Raw genomic sequence first — 20261 nt, forward strand, 5'->3', positions numbered from 1 at the left:
AGATCACTTGGCACAATTATTTACATCAAGAGTTGACACTCTTCAACTTATCCAGAAGGTTCTCATGAACTGGTGCAGCTGATTTTGTTAGCAGAACAGCATCCTTCCCTTCCATGAGCCCCTCTGCAAGGCTGATCTCCATCTTGGCCAGTGAGGCACACAACACAGCCAGCCTATTCCTAAATTTATACCAGTTACTAACAATAATAATGATATGAAGTCACCCACAAGGAAGGCAAGAAGAGCACTGGGGTAAATTTTTTGCCACTTGCTGCTGGATATTTTACACTGTGCTGAAATCCTTAGCACTTGTAGTTGTGAACAACAATCAGGAGCGCCTTTCACAAGAAACCATGCAAATGGCTGACCAAGTGCAGATGGAGCAGAAATGCTGGGTGCAACCTAACTCAGATTCTCTGCAAGCTCAGGATATAATGTCAGTCTGCTGCTTGGCAAAGCAGGCTCTTCGTCCTTTCTAAAAAGGCTTTTTTAGTGTTTGTGAATTAGCAGCAGAGAATTCTTAGATAAACGTGTGGGTGGAGGGGATGAGAGAAAGAGGCAGGGTGTTAGGCTTGACAGTGTGTGGATCACTGTTCAGGAAATACTCAAAACAGTGATATATGCTATTTTATTCTTCCTCAGGTTCTATCTATTTTATAATATGGTTTAAATAGCACACAAGTCTGGCCTAAGGAATATCATTTGCCAGAAGACTCGAGGGCTCTCTCAAGTGTGGGAGGCATCTGTCTCAGGCTTAATTCCAGGAAAAGGTTTTTCTTGATACAGCTGATACATCTTTCTGCAAACCTGTTGTCTCATAGAAAGAAAATCATCTCTCTACTCCACCTGAAAGCTAAGTATAAAAGAAACAAAAACAGGGCAACAACTGGCTAATGTTCTTCAGAACACAAAGCCCAGAAGCAAGGTCTCTTAAATCCTATCTCAGATAAATTGAAACATTTTAATCTGTTCTGTTAGCTCATTCCTAATCCCTGACAGAGACATGCAGAGGAGATTAAAATTAAGTTGAGCACTGAGGGCTGAGACTCTAATGAGGGCAGACACATTTCTAACCTCACTCAACAGTGACACCCTTGGCCTTCACCAGGGAGGCCCTAAAGCTGGCCACCTGCCTCCTGAAGGAGTTGACAAGCCCAAAGGCCTGGGATGTGGACATTAATGGGTCTCTCCTGCAGTGTCCAGAGAGTAATGGAGAGGCAAGAGATTTGGCCATCCAGCATGGCCCCTGCTAACCAACCTAGCAGGCTGTCCCTAGGCCTGCCACAGCAGGTTAGCTTGTAGATAGATACTGATATTTGTGAGGTGATTTAAACTTCTGGTAAACTTTGTTATTGAAATAGACTTTACATATAGAGTGCAGATTATAAATCGTTTTCCCAATGTGAGAAACTCCTATAACACGCTCCATATTAGAAGGCAGAACATTACCCCCAAACCCCTCCATTGCCCTCTTTCAGTCATAGAGGGGTATCTACAAGGGTAACCACAGAGCTGAATTTAATACAATAAATAATTTTGCCTGTTTTTAGACCTTATATTGAAGTCTTCCAGTATTTCAGATTGGACCCATTTGGTTTCAATCAGCAATCAATTTGTGAACCTCATTCATGTGTGTGGTTAGTCTGTTCCTTCTCGTTGCTGTACAGAATCTCACTGTGCAAACATGCACAGTTGGTCATTTGAGTAGATACAGGTAGGATTATTACATAAAGTGCTGCTATGAACATTCTACTACATGTCTTTTAGTGAGCTGAACGCACACATTTCTGTTGGTCATGCAACTGGGAATGGAATTTCTAAATTTATTTTGGAATTTATTACATAATTGATATTTACAACATTCTGTAAAAGGCTCTTCTTAGATTCAGAGCTCCATTTGTTATATGCAGAATTATCTGTTGTCCATTCATACTTGAACTTTCTGCAGCATGTATTAAAACTGGGGTCAATGCCATTGTATCCATTTTATTAAGCAATATGGTCATTTACAGATGCATGACATAGTATTTACTTTGGATTACTGCTCTGGCATTATTTACTTTAGATTAATGTGATCCTAAGCCACTCTCAACCTTGACTGCTGTTATCACTCAAGGAGTTCAGTAAATTCAGTAATAATAGCTAGTTCTTATAAATAGGTAATGCACCTCTTCCATCTGGCTCCACATAAAAACAGGAAAATGAATATTAAATCTGACATATGCAGGCCCTGAAATATAATAACTGAAATTGGAGTGTGATGCTATAATTATTAAGTCATCAAAATGAGAATAATTGAGACAAAGGGATAATTAAAATCATCATACCTAGCTTAATATTTTCATAACTAAAGCTTTTATTCCACATTTCTGATTCATAAATAACATCTTATTGATGTTTCAGATTTTACAAGGAATACTTTAACAACTTGATGTACCAAAGTGGAGGTAGGATTCAAGCAGCTTTTACTTTTTATTTTCTATGACAAATAATGTTTAACAACTACAGTGGTCTTGACAAGTCCCCTCCACCTATCCCCAGATATGTGTGTGTGCGCGCGCGTGTGTGTGTGTGTATGTGTTTTAGAGATGGGAATAAAAAAGTTACAATTTGAAAGGAATCCTGGAGATCACTCTGTGCTGGCTTTGCCTCAAGTAAGAATCCTTTCTGTGGTCTCCTTAACAGGGGATCATCTAGGCGCAGCAGGTTGTGGGTAGTTACTATTATTTTCCCTTTCTGACCTTAAATCTTCCTCATCTACAAGTGAGAGGTATAATTCTAACTACCATTCCAGTTCTGCAGATGTATCTGGGAGAAAGGGGAAAAGCAGCAGATAAGCAGTTATACTACACTGAGTTTAAAGTCAGCCCTACCAGTTACACGCTGTGTAATGATGGGAAGAGACTTTGTGCAAGACTCACTTTTTGCATTTGTAAAATAGGAATAATAAAACTTGCATTATATGACTGTGATATTATTAAATAATGCCTGTGAAAACATGTGGAAAGTGGTTAAATGACAGAAATACAACACAATGCTACGATTCCCATTAATAGATGATGTAATCATTTCTTTACAAATGAAAAGACACCAACATTTAAACATCAAACCAAAATTTGTCCATTATATTGTCTATTCGTAACTTCCAAAAATAAGTTGTACTTACAACATTATTCTGTTTACCAAAGGAAGACTGGCCCTGGCTACATAAATTCCTTGGATTTTAGCCATTATGTTTTAATAGTGGAGTTCATTTTCCAAAAATTAGGAAAACTGTCCCCAAGACAATTATATCTTTAGAACTATCATACAAATAAAAAATACAGAGAGTGAAAAACTTCCTAGGCTTAAGGATGCTTTTTCCTTGTGAAGAGAATAAACCATTTTAATTCATGCTTCAGAGTATGAAGTAACTGGGATAAATTCCTGAACATTTTGAGTAGTTCCAGGAGACCACAGAAGTTAATTATGTAATGATATAAATTTTTCCTATACTTGGTAAATAATGGAAGGATCATTGATTTTTGACTCTTGAAACACCTTTAGGAAAAGGAATTATTCCCATCCAGTTGCTGTTGCCAGCGATCAATTTACAGCTATGGGTCTTACTTTTGGAATGTGATTCTTGGACCAAGATATTTACATTGTAATAAATGGTGAAATGCATGTGTGAATGTTACATGCAATTTAGAATAAATCTTGTCTAGACAGTATGCCATAGATCTTAGAGAATTATGTTATGTGTCTCTTAATAAACATTATTACAGATATTTTTTAGTAGTTCCCCCATACCCGCAATTTCACTTTCTTTGGTTTTAGTTACCTGAATACAACTGTGGTCTGAAAATATCAGATGGAAAGTTACAGACATAAACATTTAATAAGTAATAAATTTTTATTTAAATAAAATTTAAATAACAAATTAAAATTTAAATCTTATAAATCTTATGCAGTGTGATGAGATCATGTGCCATGCCACTCTGTCCTACCCGGGATATGACGCATCCCTTTGTCCAACATCACACCCACCTGTTAGTCACTTAGCCATCTCAGTTATCAGATTACTGTCTCAGCACTTGTGTTCAAGTAAACCTTATTTTACTCACGTTAATCATGGCCACAAAGCACAAGACAGTGATGCTGGCAATTGGCACATGCAAAAAAGTTGCTGTAAAGTGCTTCTTTTAAGTGAAAAGTTCTCCATTTAAGGGGAAAAAAATGACACACTAAGGTTGTTAAGATCTTTGAAAGAATGAATTCCCAATTATGAAACTGTAAAGAAAACTTCATGGTAGTTTTGCTACTGTACCTCACATTGCACAGGTTATGACCACAGTGTATTTAAGATGGAAATGGCACTGAATCAGAGTGAAAAACATTTACAGAACTGAGTTGTGATTATGGCAAAATGTTATGCCAGAAAGTGTTGAGCCTCCACCAAAACTTCAGTGAGGGGTCCCATGAAACAAGTGGTGGAGTGCTTGCCTCGCACATATTTGGCACTCGGTTCAATCCTCAACACCACATAAAAATAAATAAATAAAATAAAGATATTGTGTCCATCAACAACAAAAAATATTAAAAAACTGAAAATGGTATTATAGGTAAATTTAATAAAAAGAAAACCATAGATAGATAGATAGATTAATTGATTGATCTGGGGGAATTTAAAATTTTACACACACACACACACACACACACACACAGACACCAATCAGCTGACAGAAGATCTTGCCACCACAATTAAAACTGGAGGCTAAGAGGATGCAACATGGACAGAACTCTGAAAGGAAAATATCTGGGCACAAATTTCTATCTCATGTCAAATTCTTTTCATAGATGATATTTTCTTGTGTGTAAAGAATTTAAATATGACATGCAGGCATCATAGGGAAATTTAAAAAAAAAACTTGAAAAAAAAGTGTGTCAGGACAAGGAGCAAAAAATACTAAATTAAAAAAAAATGTAGGACACTGTGGCTGAGAAGGATTGGAGATTACCACTGGAACCAGTAAAACACATAAAAAATTAAGGTGCATGGTTGTTTTAAATATGACTGTAAAATATCCCCTCCCCCTTTTCCAAGGATCTTCACCTCTAAACAGTTGAGAGGAAATTATAATGTGCATAAAATAAAATTTAAGTAATACTACAGGGCATATTGGATTAGAGAAAAAAGAAAAACATTTAGCATTTCATCTTTCCCAAAAGAAAGCCAGAGATTAATATTTGAATGACTTTGAAAGTTAAGTAAAGGTAGGTTTGAGAATGTGTTTGAAAACATTAGAATGACCACTAGAATAGTTATAAGCCTTCCTTCTAAAGCAGGATCTATCAATAACCAAAATGTTCTTTAAAAGGATGGAGGGAATGAAAGAAGAGAAGAAGGAGGGAGGGACTGATTCAGGGAGAAAGGAAAGAAAGGCAGGTTCTTTCCGAGTCTCACCACCAGCACCATCATCAACAACAACACCACACCAAAATGTTTATGGCATAAAACAAGTTGGCAGATGTATAATTTTTGAAGTAATTTTAACAGTAATTGCAAATAGGTTAAACTCTGTTGTCAAAAACAGAAAAAGACAACAATTTTCTTTTTAAGACAGTTATATGCTTTTCTAAAATGCAAACCTAAATAAAAAATATGATACAGCTAAAAGTAATAGAAGAGGCAAGTGCTTTTTGAATATGCACATAGGCACACAAAATAATTTTTTTGGCGTTAATAATGAGACAAGGCAGAACTCAAGGGAAAAAACAGTAAGAAGAGTCATTTCTAACAATACAGAATCCAGAAAACAAGACACAAAAATCTTGAAGTTTACACACCAAAAATATAATATCTGATGAATATATCTGAGTAACTTTCAACAACATAAGAAACAAATTACAAAACAAGTATGTGTTGATTGTACTCAGTTAAAAAAAAATGTGAGTACAATTATACTGAATACAAACAGGCAACATACGCTGCTCTTGTCAATATATCAAATAGTTTCTCAGAAACAAAAAGCCTGGAAAATGAAACCTTTAATGCACATTAGCTTTGCTGATGAATTATAAGTAGTTGTTTACTTTTTAATGCTTCTCTATGCTATCCAAATATTAATATTACCCATGGGCTAGTCTGGTGATAAAATGGTGTCAATTTTAAAATAATGTGTACTATTTCTAATTACTAAGAGAATGAATTGTCTTTGTCTACATTTTACTGTGATTTTAATTTTCAAGATGATTTAAAGTAACCAGAGATCATCAGTTTGACTTTCCTTAATTTATGTGCTATAGTTTTCACAAAGAAATAAACCAAACTCTTGTCTGTTTTTCATCATAATAGGGACAGTTCATACAACTTTGGAAATTGATTACTTTGGAATGCTGTACTTAAAAAATGCTTAAAATGTGTCAAAAATATAGCGTCTTTGGAAAACAATGCCCTAGTTGCTGTAAAATGAAGGATTTCATATGGAATTTTCTTTAAAAAGATAGAAATGAACTGAATTGTCACATAATTATTCCCCAGTTCCATAAAATCAGACCTACACATTAGCCTTCAAGAATTTTATAGTAATGGATAGAAGTAAAGACCCATGACTGATTTGCAACCTACCTACTATTGTGTATATCTAAAAACAACAAATAAAAAAATACCAGAAAAAAGAGTGAATGCAAGGAGCAAACAAACAAACAAACAAAAAATAACAAGGATAACTCCAACCTTTATCAGTCAGGTAAGACGAGACACTGTCCATCAAGTAAGAACAGGATGCAACAAAAAAGAGAAAACGGATGTATTCACAAAAACTGAAAAATATCAAAATATAATTAAAAACTTCAATTGAAGGATTGGAAGACAAAGTTGAGGAAACATTTCATATACCAGAACAAAAGACAAGGAGTTTAAAGCTATGCAAGAAAATTTCAAACATGTGTTTAGGAATACAAACAAAAAAGAAAGTGCTATCAAAGAAATACTATGAGACTGTTTCCCAGAAATAAAAGTTGTTCATTTCTAGATTGAAGCAATGAATGAAAAGAGGACCACTTCAGAACGTTAGTGATTCACAGAAAGTCCTACATGTTTCTGGAAGGATGTCATTCTTGCAGAGGGGGAGGGAATAGGATGATTGGTATGAGAGGGGAGAGAAATCCTGCTGGTGCGTTGAAATCTGAATAACTGTGGACTTCTCAACAACAAAAAGGTAAAAATAACATGGAGTGATGCCTTCATTATTGTTAAAAAAAAAAAAGGAAAGAAATTCCAATTGTAACTATACCCACAACTAAATTTTATGGCTAGGAAACAAAGAATATTTTATACATTCAAAATAATTACTTCTCACAAATCCCATCCCCAAAAGCCAGGAAAAGGAGAAAGTAAACCAGGAAATAAAATTGTCAGAATTCAAGAGGCTCAGATCCCCCCCTCTGATGGAGGCTCCAAGAGAAGGAAATAAAGGGAGTCCCCAGAAGAGATAAAAGGCAGGAAGACTGCTGTGCAGCTGGCCTCAGCAAGAAACCAGTGCAGGCCAGAGGAATGAGGGCTCCAGAAGGGTTACCCCATTGATAAATGGACCACCTGATGATAATAGCTTTGGAGGTGAGAGAACTAAGCAAGAGTAGTCTGAGGCTGCCCAGAGCAAAGGCTGAAAGGAGCCAAAGGTTAAATTGAGGAGTCTGTCCTCTTAGGTCACAGTGATGCAACCAATGGTGTTTGTTAAAAGTCAACCCCAGTGGCAGGAAGATAGCTGAGGAAATGTTCGCTTTACAGAAGAAAGGCAACCTCTAAGATGGTGGAGGGAAGCATAAGAGGAGCCCTGGGATTTCCCAAATGCCACAATCGGAAGGAAGGCAAATGAAATAGATGAAACTATTACAAGTAAATTCAGAGCAACCAAATGAGAAATCTAAGAGCTGTGATTCCAATTCCTTCCATAAGGGGAGTCCCCCACCAAATCTCAGTAAGAGGCATAGACTATAAAGGACAGTTTTGTTTGTTTGTTTTTTGTTGTTTTTAAAAACTGAATTGGTGCTGTTTATTATCTATTGTAGTAGTATTATCATTTTGTCTCAAAGGACCAACTACTGGATTGTCTTAATAATTCACTTCCTTTTTTATGTCTCTGTGTTGCAATTCATTCATTTTATCTTTTAATTAGGTATTCTTTGTATTTTTGTAATCATTTTAAAAATTCTTATAGCTTTTTGAGTTTAATATTATATTTCCATTTTGTCTTAAATGAATGGAATGTAATTTTTTTTCTAAACCTACACAGAGTAATGCCCCCAAAATTTATCTCCTTAGTGTTCTCATTGCACTACATCTAGATTTTCTGAGATTCAAAGTTAGGTTCTCTTTTGAGCCTATGATTATTGAAGCTACAGTTATGAATACTTTTCCATATATTCTAGGTGATATGATTTTTTCTCAGCATTTTTTCTTGATGCATTTTGATCAGGGAAAGGGTAAGAACTGTTTTCATTTTGAGAATTTATTGAGTTCTTTATAGCCTAACACTCAAGTTTTGCAAATTGCTTTTAAGCAGATTTATTTTGATTTTACTTGATCTATATCTTTTAGTCAGTCTTCTTTTAGCAGGCTATTGAGAATCTGTACATCAGTGTGTCTTTTTGGCCTATTTAATAAACCCTTGTTTGCAATGGATGTGTTAAACTTCCTTTTATTATTTTGTTTCTCTATATTTTAGGCAATCATATTTCGAGCAGCATGATACTGTATTATTTAGTGAGTAAAGATTTAGGTCTGTTGTAATCTCACAGAACTTGACATTTCCTAATGCAAAAAGCTCCCATTCACAGATGAGGAAATTTAAACTAAGAATAGGGGGGCAATCTGCCACTGCCCCACATCACACAGTAAGAGGCAGGTCTGGATGTCCAACTCAGGCCAGCCTAAAGCCTTGAACATGAATACACACACACACACAAACACACACACACACACTTCACACTTTCTCTTTCTGTCTCACACACAGGAACAGATAAAAAAAAGAAGAAAACATCTGAAATAATTTCCACCTTTTCCATCTGAGCTAACAAAATGATTCACAAGAATTACAAATAGAGGCTGAATTATGCTAGGTTTGCATAAAGAGCACCCAAAGTCATCTTTGCTTCATTGGACGCCCCATCTCTGGGCAGCACTTGCTCCTTTACAGATGCATTGCCAATATGTGCCATGCCCCCACATATGCGCACTGGGGCCAGTGGCTCTCACACTGTGACAAATAAATTACTTTTGTATACTTTATGACACAGAGATAGATAAAATCTTCCAGGGTCTGTGTTTTACTTATTTAGAAAAAACAACTTCATGTCTAATCCTGGACCTTGTTGTCATCTTTGAATATTTCTATGTAAACAAATATACCTACTCCTTTTATTCCCAGTAAATTCATTCAAATAAAATGTAATTTATGTGATAACTGAGTGCGGAAAGTTCTATTTTCATAAAGATAAGAACTAATGCAAGTTCTCTCAAATAATGGTTTATGTAGATTCTGCATGAACTCCAGACAGACTTGAATATTATGGTTATTTCCTTATTTTAATGAAAACTAAATTAAATGTGTCTGAAATTTATTTGAGAGGTACTCACAGGTCTACCTGATTTATCAAACTGATACACTATTCCCAATTTTCTTTAGTGATATCTTGGTGTCACTGTTGCCCTTGTTAGCCATACAAAAAAGACATCGACAACGTACTTTAAGGAGACTGTTTACTTCCTTTCAAAACAGCAGGCTGAGTGGAAGCCAGGAATTCGGACATGAAATGGTAAAACAACACTCACTACTTGCAAGCACTTTATGGACTGGGAGTGTTTTACAGAAAAGAGACTGAAACAGCCACTTGGCTTCAAGTGAAGGCCTGCTTTCATGCTCACCCACCCCCAGGCTTTGGAAGCAGAAACCAACTACACACTTCAGTGATACTGGTGGGGGGGGGTGGCTTTTTCTTTTTTATTTTTCTTTTCTAAGATATAAAAATATATAGTAGAGATGAAACTACATAAGGCAATCTGTAGAAGGAAGGCTCTATAGTAAAGGTCCATGTCTGTGACAGGAGGAAAAAAAAGTTTGTTTTGGAATATGCAAGTTCAATTCATTTAAATTTGTCAGGAAACTCAAGGTAGAAATGACTATCACACCACATCTAGGATTTGGGAGGATGAAGCAACATTAAAAAATCGTCACCTATTACTTACCATCTCTTAGACCCCCAGGAACAAAACATAATGATAATCTTGGGTGATAGACGCTTTCTATCAGTCACGTGTGTGTGTGTGTGTGTGTGTGTGTGTGTGTGTGTGTGTGAATATTTCATCAGACACTACCAAGTGCTGAAGAACAATACTTTTAATCTTTTAGAGCCATGTAATATCTGGACTCCATTAATAGAAATAACATGAAAATGAACCCTGGAGATAATACATGATATCAAAACAATTTTATCTAGTTAATTAAAAGAGGTCATATACATAGTTACGTTCATAAATTAAGTTGGTTAAAGATGCTGATTAAATGCTTAAAGCAGGAGGAGAGATGTTCAGTGCTTACTACAGCTGACCTCTAATACCTGTGCCCCGCTCTCCAATAACTGCCTTGTTGTTTGCACTAACTCCACCAGGAAATTTGTCTCCATTCCTTGAATACAAAATAGTTTTAAATAGAATAAAAATCTATTTTGCATTTCCATTCATAGGTAACTTAGGATTTATTTATCTGATGATTTAAACTCCTTATAAATCTTATATATGTAATTCTGAAAAATATATAATTCTTGAATTTATCTTTTCTAATCTAAAGAGAAGCTAATTGAGGGTACTCACTGCTTTTCGTTTTTCACTTCTGAAGCCCTGGAGTCATTATGGTTTGAACAATCTGCTCTTACTTACATGATCCCTGCTCTGTCATACTGAGGTCTCAGCTGAACAAGAGCCATCACCCAGTCTTAAGGCATCTCCCCAAGCAGCTCTGTGCATTTGTGAGGTCTTGAGTTAGGGTAGTGTCTCACACCTCCTGGCTTCCTCACAATGTCTTTGGTTTTTCATTTTTTCCCCTCTGAACCTCATAGGATGCTTTTCTTTAAACTCTTCCTGATTTTTATGTTCTTCTAGTTTATTCATAAGTTCTAAGCCCAACTTTTAGAGACTACTTGTTAGATAAAACATGTCAAATAGTCTCAATACTATTGATAATGAGATGACAGAAATAAGAACATCAACCAGGCTCTAATTATGTCTACAGAGGAGCAAGAGTTCAGAGAAGAGGCTGGAACAGGTTAGAACATGCCCACTAGAAATCTGTTCACAGTGCAGAATTCAGTCAGGAAAGGTGAATCACAGAATAGTGAGGGAGGCAAGTCAGCTCTGATGAAGTGGAAAAGAGGCCTTAGTGAGCTGCGGGGCAGCCTGAAGGGGCTTTCTAGGGAGGACAGCTTTGCCAGAGGGAATCTCAGGGAGTGCTAAGGAACAGAAAAACTGCAAAATTATGTCCCGGCTAACTTTGAGAAGAATGACCCACATGTTGAAGGAGGCATTAGGATGTCCATTTATTTCACCTGGAAATACCTGTCATTCAGAAATCCACAAAGAGAAGGTGAAATGTGCTAGACTTTCTCAGGGATGCCTAACAGAACTCTGCAATGGTGGAAAGTTCAGAGAACACCACATCTGTGCCATCCCAATACAGTAGCCATTAGCCACATGTGGCTGCTGAGCATCTGAAAAATAGAAAGTGTGACTGAGAGACTAAAGTTTTAACATCATAGCTTTCCAGAATTGCAACCCCTGATAAAGCAAGGACTTCTCATACTGCATTTAGATCTCTTTCATTTGAACAAAAGTTTTCTGCTTCACATGTTATACTTTTGTCTTTAAACTTATCTGGGATGCTTGTTTTTATAAATTTGGGTACAGGACTAATTTTATGTCAATTCTTTTGGGTTTTAGTTTATCCATTATGGGTTATGGTTTGGATCTAGAAATATCTCCACAAAAGCGCATGTTTTGAAAGCATGATTCCCCAATGTAGTAAGATTCAGAGATGGGGCTTTTAGGCAGTGATTAGGGATATAACCTCATAAGTAGATTAATCCATTTCATGGCTTAATAATTTGAATGCACTACTGGTTGGTAACTGTAGGCATGTGGGCATGGCTGGAGGTGGTAGGTCACTAGGGATATGGCATTGAAATCTGTCACTGGCTGCTTCCTCTCTGCTTTTTGGTTGCTATGAGCCTGGGCAGCACTCTTTGGCCCCACACTACCATCAAGATGTTCTGCCTCACCTCAGGCCCAGAGCGACTGAGTTGGCTGACCATCGACTGAGTCTTCTGAAACTGTGAGCCCAAAGTAAACTTTTCCTCCTCTAAATTTATCTTGTCAGATATTTTGGGTATGCTGATGAAAAGCCATTCTGTTACTGGATTGTCAATATGAATAATGTGTCTATGCATCATTTCACCAATTGATGAGGACAGAAAAAGTAGTAAAGACTTGCGTATTTACCTGTATTTTCTCTTATAAGAACCATCTGCTCCATGTTCTATTAAAATATTTAAAACATAGACATAAACTTCACGCTTACTTTCTATTCTTTCACAGAATTAGCTCTTCTCCAAATGAATAAGAGAGAAAAAGCAACAGAGGTAAGGTGGAAACGAGGGGAAAAAACAAGAGACTCTAGAATTCTCTGGAAGAAAACTAGTCTCAGAAGGGGTATGGAGATGATTCAGAACAGGGGTGGGATGTAGGGAGGTGAGTGTATCGGAAGATATGCAGTTATTAGGAAAACCACCACAGAGCAGAGATTCAGGGATGTGATGTAAATCTGGGAAATACTTCAGAGTCCAAGAAGACTCTAGAAGGGCATAAGAAGGCACATAACAGGAAAGACGGGCCTTAGTTACAGAGAAGGGAGTAGGATGGGGGAAGCTGCATTCAGGAGATTCATTTATGATGCTACATGAAGTAGCTAATCTGCATAATGTTCTCATTCATCCCTAAAATAATTTAAGTAAGAAAAAATTTTACCTGTGATGTCCTGAATAACGTGGACCACGGATATGGCCTATTCCTCGGCACCCAGGTGTAGGACAAACAGCTTGACCTGGAAGGATTTTCACATCATTTGCTCCTTCAGGAAGTAAAAGAACATACCTTAAAAACACCCTCATTAAAGAACTGGAGAGACTAAAATATGTACATGATGTTAATTGATACTTTACAAATTAAAAACAAACTATCACCAAAAAAACCCACTTATTGAGTACTTGATATTTTATAAATTGATTTAGCAGAAAACACCATGGTATAATAAATAATACTCACAACACAATTAATATTAAAGGAGAAAATGAATCAGCATTGAATAAATTGAAACAAATGGATATGAGGACATTCACCTATTCTTTCAGATATTAATTATACAGATATAGATATTAAGTATAGCAAAGGGAATATAGCCACAAGCTGAGATGGGAACACATGACAGCCCACAGGCAAACTGGCCATGAGCAGCTGACTCAAGACCAAGGCCTAACCCAAGTGGCAGTCAAAGCTCAACTGAGAAAGGACTGACATCACACTGCACCTCCACCCCAAGCCACACTTCTCTACACTACCCTACACAATAGCACTGTTCTCCAACCACTCCAGGCCAGAGATGAATTCTGACAATCTCAAGAGGCCATCTGCCCCTAAAGGTTAATAGGATTAAAAACCCCCAAGCCCTGTTCAATGATATGATTTTCCTCACTCTTCCCCCATCCCCAAACACACACACACACACACACACACACACCAATATCAACTTTTGAAATGTTCCACCCCTTATCTTCTAGGCCTGACAACCCTATACCTCCCTTCCTCCTCAACAAACTATTTCCTTGTTGAGTTGTTTTCTCCATCTCCCAGCTCTACTCTCATCCGGCTCTTGGCTCACTGAAGCCACAGTCTTCTTCAAGAAAATCCTTAATTTTCTTCAAAAAGTATGCTCTTTTCCATCTTTCCCATCAGCCTCTCCTGAACCTCACTTCTAAGACTCCTGTTCTTCCAAGGCTGGTGATAAGGACTCCACCATCTGCTTCTCCTCTCATCCATCTGTTTGGGTCACCCCAGCCACTCAGGCAAGACTCTGGCACCATGTTACCTTGTCCCTACTATGCCGCCTCTTCAAACATCAGCTCAGGTGAGCTCATCAGCCTCACAGGCGTCCCATCCACCATGTCACCCCATCATGAACCTGCTCATCTCCAGTGGTCTTTCCCTGAATCCTTCAGGTCACACACACAAATAACATGATCTGAGTCCTGTCATCACCCCAAATATCACTATTTCTAAACTCTCTGAACCAATACCCCATCTCATTACAAGTTATGTCCTTCTACACTGCTACTCACATGCCCAAACTCTGATGATGTTTTTAACATGGATGGAATTTCCAGGGCACTAATTTCCCTTCTATTCTCTTCTAATTTAAATTCTATCAACCATTCTTTGACTCTCTATTGCAAGGAATTTAAATTCCTCTGCCCCTCTGACTTTTTAATCACACCTGGCTATGTTAGGGGGAGTCAATTGTGATGGATTAACTGAACCCTGTGTTTTGTACAGTTCTCCTGGGAAAAAATTGCACATAGTACTGACTAGTTGTTTAAAATACACTAATCTCCAAATCTACCACTAACCACCTCCCATTGGCAGTTTGCTTGCTGCAAACTGAGAAAACAGGAGGCAGCAGACAGGGGCTTTGTCCTCTCCTACCCAGGGCCCTCATTTCTCTCTTCCTGTCCATTAAAATGTAGGGAGAATTTTCCCTTCTCTAAAGCAAACACCTCACCATTAATGTTTGGATCGCATCACCTTCCCATTCTCCTGGATCTTTAGGCTGTCATTTTGATTAATTGACCAACACTTAAATATATTCCTGTTTCATGCATTATTTTAAAAAATGACCAAAACCCCCCAAAACACAGGATCTCATAATTCTCTAAGAGTTGCTATTCACTCTTGCCCCTTAGTCAAAATTCTTGAAGGAATAATCTCTATTTCTTCACCTCACTTCTCATACACATGGATTTATTTCCACGATCACTAATGACCTCTACACACCAAGCCTCTGTGCTGCTGAGTATGTACCATACATGATGTCCTGGTAGCCATCTCCTTTGTGAATTGTTACTGTCTACCGACTTTGGTGAAAACATATTCTGACAGTTTCCCTTCTGCATATAAACATTCTTTGGTAATTTCCTTTGCCAGGTTTTCCTCCTCTATTTAACTTTAAAATCTCAGAAAACTTCCTCACGGTTTGCTCTTAAGTCATCCATTCCAAAGCTTCATTTCCTAACTGTATTCCATAGATGTTCACACACCATAGTCCAAATATCTTTTTCTAAATTCCATCTGACATCCCCCCTGGGATCTCTTAAGTCATTTCAAATGTGACATGTCCAAACTGAATTCATAAGCTTGCCCCCAACCTTTTTTTCCCCCTCTAGCTGCTGAGTTCAATAAATTGCATCACAATCCATACCAGAAACCTAGATCCCTGACATTCCTCTTTTTCAGTTCACAGCATCTCAACTGTCACTCAAACTCTATTCTCTTAAATATCTCCTTAACTTGCTAATGTATCTTCATCACCACTATTGATCTAATCTGTCTCATCATCATCTGCATGGAAATCTTCACTAGCTCTCTCATCCCAATCTATTTCTGATCTTGTACGCAGTGATACTTTCAAACTGCAAATCGAATCTTAGCACCTTGAAATGACTTCTCATTGCAGTTAGAACTAAGTCCCTAGATCTGGTTCTTATTGATAGCTAACTGGATTTAACTGGATTTTTCTCCTTATTCAACATTCTTCATTCATACTGGTTCCTTGAGCCTGCAAGTTCTTTCACAACTCAGGGCATCTACATGGTGGAATGAGTGTCCAATTGTTACCTTGGGTAACTCTAGTTACCTATACAGTCACAGCTTATATTTCACTTCCTCAAGCTAACTTCAAAGAAGAGGTTAGGTCCTCATTTTATACAGCATTTACCTCAACCACAAATTAAATGAGTATTTGTTTAATGCCTATCTCTCTTATTAGATTGTAAATTGCAAGCCAGAATCTACTTCACTGTGTGTCATCATTATCTAGTCTAACACATAATTAGTGTTCAGTGAGTGCTTACTGAATGCATAGGGGAATATTCCCCAGTTGTTCCCTTGTGGTGCTCATAGGCTAGAAGAGAGGCTCAATATAAACCAGAAATTCCCATTATAGTCTGATTATGCTACATGAAAGTCTCAACTAAAGTTAGCTCCCAATGTATGGTGATAACAGAAAAATATTTAAATCTTAAATATAATTCATTACATTTATTGAACAATAAGAAAGTATATATGAGACACTTATGCTCTTATGACTTTGTGAAACACCTTGAGGGATAGAGAAAAATAAAGAGTTGCTTTTATCCAGAGGCAGTTTTTGGAAACAGCTTAAAAACAAATTTTAAATCAACCAGAGGAATAGATGTCCCAAATTAGAAAATATGCTATGTTACAGTAAATGAAAGGATCTATGGAAAAAGAAGTACAGGTTCAACAGGTAGACTTTTCTGCATCTCATGACATGCTGCCACGATACCAACATAAAAGTTTAAAATTTTAACCCATAGCTAATCAACCAACCAAATACTCCCATCAGTCAGCCCAGATACAATTCTGTAGACAATATTCCACACACAGTGAATGCTACTTAATATTATGCTCAGTACTATTTTAATAAACTTGATTAAATTGAGGATTAACATGATATTTGCAATATTTATCTCCAGATCCCTAATGGGTCCCACAATTCTACTCTTATTAAAGCTGGGAGGAGAGGTCTGACCTCCACACTGGAACAGGAGCCATCACATTAAAAACCTCAGCAAGGGACATAACAAAGCAGGATTCAAAGACAATATGAACTAAAAATGAGGAGAGCCAAACCATTTCCTCGTTAATTCTGAATGATGAAGTATAATGCGTTGATTCAATGGTGAGTTAGATCAAGAACCATAAACTGGGGAAAAGGAATTGGTAAATTCTACAACAGTTCACATTACTGCCATTAAGATAAAGGGAACCAATGAGCAAAGTAATGTTTTTTTTTTTTTTTCTAAAAAAAAAAAATCACATTTTTGCCAAGAATATCTTACTTGTAATTTGGACATTTAGAGAATTAGGTCTGTAGAGAAAAAAATGTTCCCATCTCAAAATTATTTCTTCAGAGACTGTCCCCCATCTCCTTACCATTTTTTGCCTTCTTTTTTTTTACCACTTTCCCTGAGATTATGCTAATTTGTGGGCATGTCATCTGTTTCCCTGAAGTAGAGTGAGGATGTCTGCCTCATCTAACTTGTTTACATTGCATCCCAAGCACCTGCAAAAGCAGTGATTGGCACATGGTATATATTCAGTGTGTATTTGAATAAATCATAACAATACCTATAACCATCATTTTGGTAGATTCTTAGCTGTGAATAATCACTATTTTATTCTATTTTTAGGCTTATCTAAAATCAATCCCTGACCTTCTATTTTCAAGTACTGTGAGCCACTCACTCTCTCAGGCAGCATGAATGTCTTCTGATTTATTCCAAGTCTTCAATGAAAAATTTTACTCAGGTGGGAGTAAATCTAAAGGCAAATGTTTTTGTTTGTTTGTTTCAAGGACTAAAAAGAAACAAAAAATTCCCAATAAACTAGAAATTACCTGAATGAAAAATAATGCTTTATTCTAACATGAGAAGGTATAAAGAAGTCCTCCTGTTATTCCCATTCACAGGGCAATCCACATTTGCTTGGAGCAGCCAGGGCAGACACTGGTTTTGCTGCTCAATATTCATTCTCTCCTTCCTTGTTAAACAAAAGGCAGCAATACGCCCAACTAAAAATGTCATTTGACTTCCCAGAACAATGAGACCTCAGGGAAAGAGTTGCAGGGATGTCTCTAAATGCTTTTATTTCCTATGAAAGGGGTGAAAGAGAGGCTGGGCACTGCTTTGCCCTTTTCGCCTTTATTTGAACTTCCTGGTGACATGAGGTGTAAAGCTCAAGAGGAATAAACATAAGAACAAATGCAAAAATGTTGAGGAAGGAAGATGGACAGAGCTTGAACCCAGGACATTGCCAGCCTTGGACCCACTGAACTGGTGCTCTGTCATGAAGGAAAAACAGCCCCCTCTTTTCCGTTGTAAACAGATCTTGTGTTACTACCAAATGAAAACTCCCTAGGCTGAAACAGCAACTTCAGTTTTCCCTTTTGTGAAATCAAGCAATTGTTCTGAAAACAAAACAACAATAACAAAAAACTAGAGTTGCAAGTAGGCATTAGATCTTTTCTCATGAAAAGATGATTTTATGTACGACATCAAGGCAAAATCAAGAAATAAAAGAAATTGCAGTGATCACTAGAAATGACAAAGGAAACTGTCCTTATTTCCAATGGTCCTAATTGGTGAATGTGAGTGATATAAATGAAAGACTTTCTGTTTCACTCAGAATGGCTGAGATTATTTCCCTCCTTCTGAGCAGGGTTCAATCTCCTCATAGTTAGTGTGTCTGGAGAAGAGCTGACCCAGAGCAGAATGATAATATTGTCACTGATTGAAGCAAATGAAGAGGATCTATTTGTTTAAATAAATAACTGAATTCCAGACTGATGTTGGCCAGCATTGGAAAGCAAGGATCAAGCTACAGACCTCTCATCCTTATTTCAATACTAATTACTCACTGCTGGGGGGAGGGGGAAGCATTCATTTCAATCTGATTCACTCAGCAAGTTTTTTTTTTTTTTTTAATAGAGAAAATGATATTAGCATTGGGTAGTATATCCACTAGGATACATAAACTATGCTTCTTTGAAAAAGGAAAGACATTTAATTGTGCCTAATAACTGACAAGTTGAGTGTTTTACTTCTTATTTTTAAAATAAAAATCACCAATGAGCAGGCATGGTGGCACACGCCTGCCTGTAATGCCAGTGACTCAGGAGGCTGAGGGAGGAGGATAGTGAGTTCAAAGCCAGACTCAGCAACTTAGCGAGGCAATTAGCAACTCAGTGAGACCCTGTTTCTAAATAAAACATAAAAAAGGGCTTATAATGTGGCTCAGTGGTTAAGCACCCCTGGTTTCAATCCCTGGTACCCCCCCCACACACACACACACAATCAAACAACAACAACAAAAAATACCAATGAAGGTTATTCATTCACTTAAAGAGATAGTGAGTGTCTGTTATGTGTCAGAAAATATTATTTGCAGCCACCCTAACAGAAAGATCCCACCCCTTGAAACTTACTTTCTGGTGCCAAAGGTAGAAGTGATGAGGTCTGGGGGGCGGGCAAGGAAAGAAGATGAAATAATAAGTCTAACATGGTGCCATGGTGTCCGACAGTGAGGGTGGTACGCGATCACATACTCTGGGGTAAAGAGAAGAAAGTGATAGAGTGGCTACAGTATTTGAGTCAGCTTTCCATCACTGTTCCAAAATACCTGAGAAATACTTCTTACAAAAGGAAAGATTCATTTTGGATCATAGTTTTAGAAGTTTCAGTCCATGGTTAGAAGGCTCCATTGTTTCTGGGCCTGTGGTGAGGCAGAGCATCATGGCAGAAGGGTATAAAGGAACAAAGCTGCTTACTTCATGGTAGTCAGAAGCATAGAAGGAGGGGGCTAAAACAAGTTCAAGTCCTCAGTTGCACTTGCCCCAGGACCTACTCCCTTCAACTAGGCCCTACCTTACTACAGTTTCCATCATTTCCCAACTCAACTATGAATTCTTCAATAAATTAATCCACTGATAAGGTCAGAGCCCTTATTATCCAATCAATTCTCCAAAGCCCCACCTCTGAACATTTCTGTATTAGAGAACAAGCCTTTAGCACATCTGCTTCTGGGGGACAATCTAGACCCAAACCATGATATATGGGGATGCTTTCTAAGGCAGGATGGTCAAGGAAGACATCCTGACATTTGTGCAGAATCCTCAAATCAGTGAAAGTATAGACCATTCTAGGACACCAGCATCAGGCCAGTGAGGTGGACAGTACAAAGGGTAGTGAGAGCTGAGATCACATGACCCAAAGAGGAAACATCTCCCTTTATTCTGGTTTTGACAGGAGACGTCAAACATCAAAAGTAGTGAATGCAGAGTGGATTGATGAGAACATACCTACTGAGGCTCTCTCCCTTG

The 20261-nt window shown here is 37.4% G+C and overlaps 1 protein-coding gene across 1 annotated transcript in view; it reads right to left on the minus strand.

The window, feature by feature from the left end:
* L3mbtl4 (L3MBTL histone methyl-lysine binding protein 4) overlaps window positions 1-20261 on the minus strand; it is a 464449-nt gene that overhangs the window by 155975 nt on the left and 288213 nt on the right. Inside the window, exon 14 of the mRNA XM_027942948.2 lies at window positions 13058-13160. Within this exon, the coding sequence (XP_027798749.2) occupies window positions 13058-13160 (103 nt within the window). The remainder of the gene's footprint in view (window positions 1-13057; window positions 13161-20261) is intronic.

The sequence above is a fragment of the Marmota flaviventris genome, chromosome 16 (genome assembly GCF_047511675.1).
Source record: "Marmota flaviventris isolate mMarFla1 chromosome 16, mMarFla1.hap1, whole genome shotgun sequence".
Classification (NCBI taxonomy): Eukaryota; Metazoa; Chordata; class Mammalia; order Rodentia; family Sciuridae; genus Marmota; species Marmota flaviventris.